The sequence below is a fragment of the Asparagus officinalis genome, chromosome 2 (assembly GCF_001876935.1).
Source record: "Asparagus officinalis chromosome 2, Aspof.V1, whole genome shotgun sequence".
NCBI classification, from domain to species: Eukaryota; Viridiplantae; Streptophyta; class Magnoliopsida; order Asparagales; family Asparagaceae; genus Asparagus; species Asparagus officinalis.
This window is the reverse complement of record NC_033795.1, coordinates 14,222,656-14,224,788: the sequence shown is the minus strand read 5'-3', so window position 1 is coordinate 14,224,788 and position 2,133 is coordinate 14,222,656. Positions and strand designations below refer to the sequence as shown.

Here is a 2,133-nt window from a genome sequence, read left to right as displayed (position 1 = left end):
AGTCTGTTTGGGTTTCTGTTTTGGTATAAATACCAATACGATTTGAGGGTTTTGTGAGGAGAGTTTTGGGGTTTTGGAGCACAGAAAAAGAGAGATCTTTCTGAGCTATTTGTTAGGGTTATTGGTTGAGAGATTGAGAGATTTGTTGGTGAGATTAGTTGGTTCGTTTGAGCGATTTGTAATCTCAATTTGTACTCTCCTTCTCTATTAGTGAAAACCCACCCCCTTCTTGCCCCGTGGACGTAGGCAATTTGCCGAACCACGTAAAACCTTGGTGTTTGTGTTTTGTTTGGTCTTTCTCTCGGCGTTCGTTGGTTTGGTTTCTCAAAGCATCGGCCACAACAAGGTATAAGAACCAGAAGAAAATTCCATCGCCCTTTCGCGTGAATTTTCTCAACTATTACAGTATTGGTCAGGATCCTCCAGAAGTTCTTTCTGTATCTCATTGCAATACAAACATACGAGCATAAAAAAAATGCGGAACTTTACTGGTAAACTAACTGAAAAAGATGGCAATAATACAAATAAACTAAAAGTTTGCTTCAAATTTAAGCAAAATTCATATCAGCAACTTATATCGCGCGGTTTCCCCCAATCTCATCCTTGGATGCACGATACAAACATTGACATATTGAGACACATATTGGTATTCATAGAGGACGTATAGAAACCTTATACGACCTAGCTGGTCTTCCCATAATGAGAGTTGTGTAGCAATATAAGCTTCAATACCTTAACATTCTCAGTTGCTCTTGCCGCCTTTCTTTCACCTGATAATTGACAGTAATAGCTCTCAAACAAGCCAACCTCACCTAAACAAGACCAAGTTGATCCTCTCGGGCTGCTATCTGACCACAGAAATCTCTTCGAGTAAGGATTTACAAGGCTCTCTCGAAACTCAACCGGCGCCTCACATAGCAGACCCTGTAAACAAATGCAACAAAATTCATAAATTTATGATCAATATACTGACAGAACTCATAATTTTTGTTTGGCTTATTTTCAGACTAATGCCCCCGAAAGTTTACCCATTTTTTCACTTTGGTAACCCCAATATCATTTTAACACTTTGATACCCTCAAGTTTAAATCCCCATTCAGCTTGATACTGCTGTTAAGATTGCATTAGATTTTCTGTTAAAATTCTATCACCTGCATAGCACATGATACATTTTAGTCCATTTTCTCCAATTGCCAGAGACCGAAAAGAATCACAATGTATACAGGCATTATCATGACCACGTGATACAAATTTAATAGAAAATCAAACAAAATCTAGACAGGGGTACCAAACAGAAATGTTATTGAAACTTCGAGGGTATCAAAGTGAAAAAAGCGTAAAGCTCAGGGTAACAAACCGAAAATAAGCTCTCTTTTTTCCGCGTACTTACCTCTGCCATTGCTTTGATTTTCAATATAGTACTGTCGGTTAACATAACCAAATGCTCAGCATCCTTCATTTTCTTAAACAAGAGAGCACAATCAAGAATATGGTCTTCTTCAGTTGGAGAAACAATCTCCATCAGGCTCCTGCTAGTAGAGGAGAAGAAAGCCATTTCACCACTTCCATCGCTCGGTGGTGATCGAGGAGTAGCAGGGGGTGTTGGTGCCACTGGCATGGTTTCCAGTGAGCTTTGTACATGAATCCACCAACTTGATCTAACCATGCACTCTTCGATCCACTGCAACACTGAAGAAGCTGCCCTTGTTGTGTTCTTTCTGAATAGGCCCTCGCGTCTCTTTAAACAGTCAAGTTCCCTAATCACTGCAATGGATGAAGTAAATAAATGATTAAAAGGTTGGATGAGATGAAAGATGATGAGATTTTAAACTACCTATCCTTGGGATAATGAGTTGAGTCCCTTTAAGCCCTTCGAGTAACTGGATAGCTTTTCTTGATTCCGGGTTGAGGAAACAAGCTGTATCGACCACCATGTACCATTTGTTTTTATATGCTCTTGTTTCTGGAAGAACTTGTTCCACAGATTGGCTCTGAAATATAGTTGAACTCAATATAATTTACAGATACAGAAGCTTAATGATGGCTAAAAGAAGCATAAGGTCTCAGGTAAATTTTAACCAATATAATATTCAGATACAGAAGCTATGATTGTTAATATAAGTAAATTTTATA

The 2,133-nt window shown here is 38.6% G+C and overlaps 1 protein-coding gene across 1 annotated transcript in view; it reads right to left on the bottom strand.

Annotated features, from left to right (window-relative positions):
- The window catches only part of LOC109830334 (FHA domain-containing protein PS1), an 11,198-nt gene continuing 9,534 nt past the window's right edge, over positions 470–2,133 (bottom strand). The window contains exons 4-6 of the mRNA XM_020397577.1: positions 1,835–1,991; positions 1,391–1,764; positions 470–924 (exon numbers count right to left, since the gene is read on the bottom strand). Coding sequence (XP_020253166.1) covers positions 682–924; positions 1,391–1,764; positions 1,835–1,991 — 774 coding nt within the window. The 3' untranslated portion in view covers positions 470–681. The remainder of the gene's footprint in view (positions 925–1,390; positions 1,765–1,834; positions 1,992–2,133) is intronic.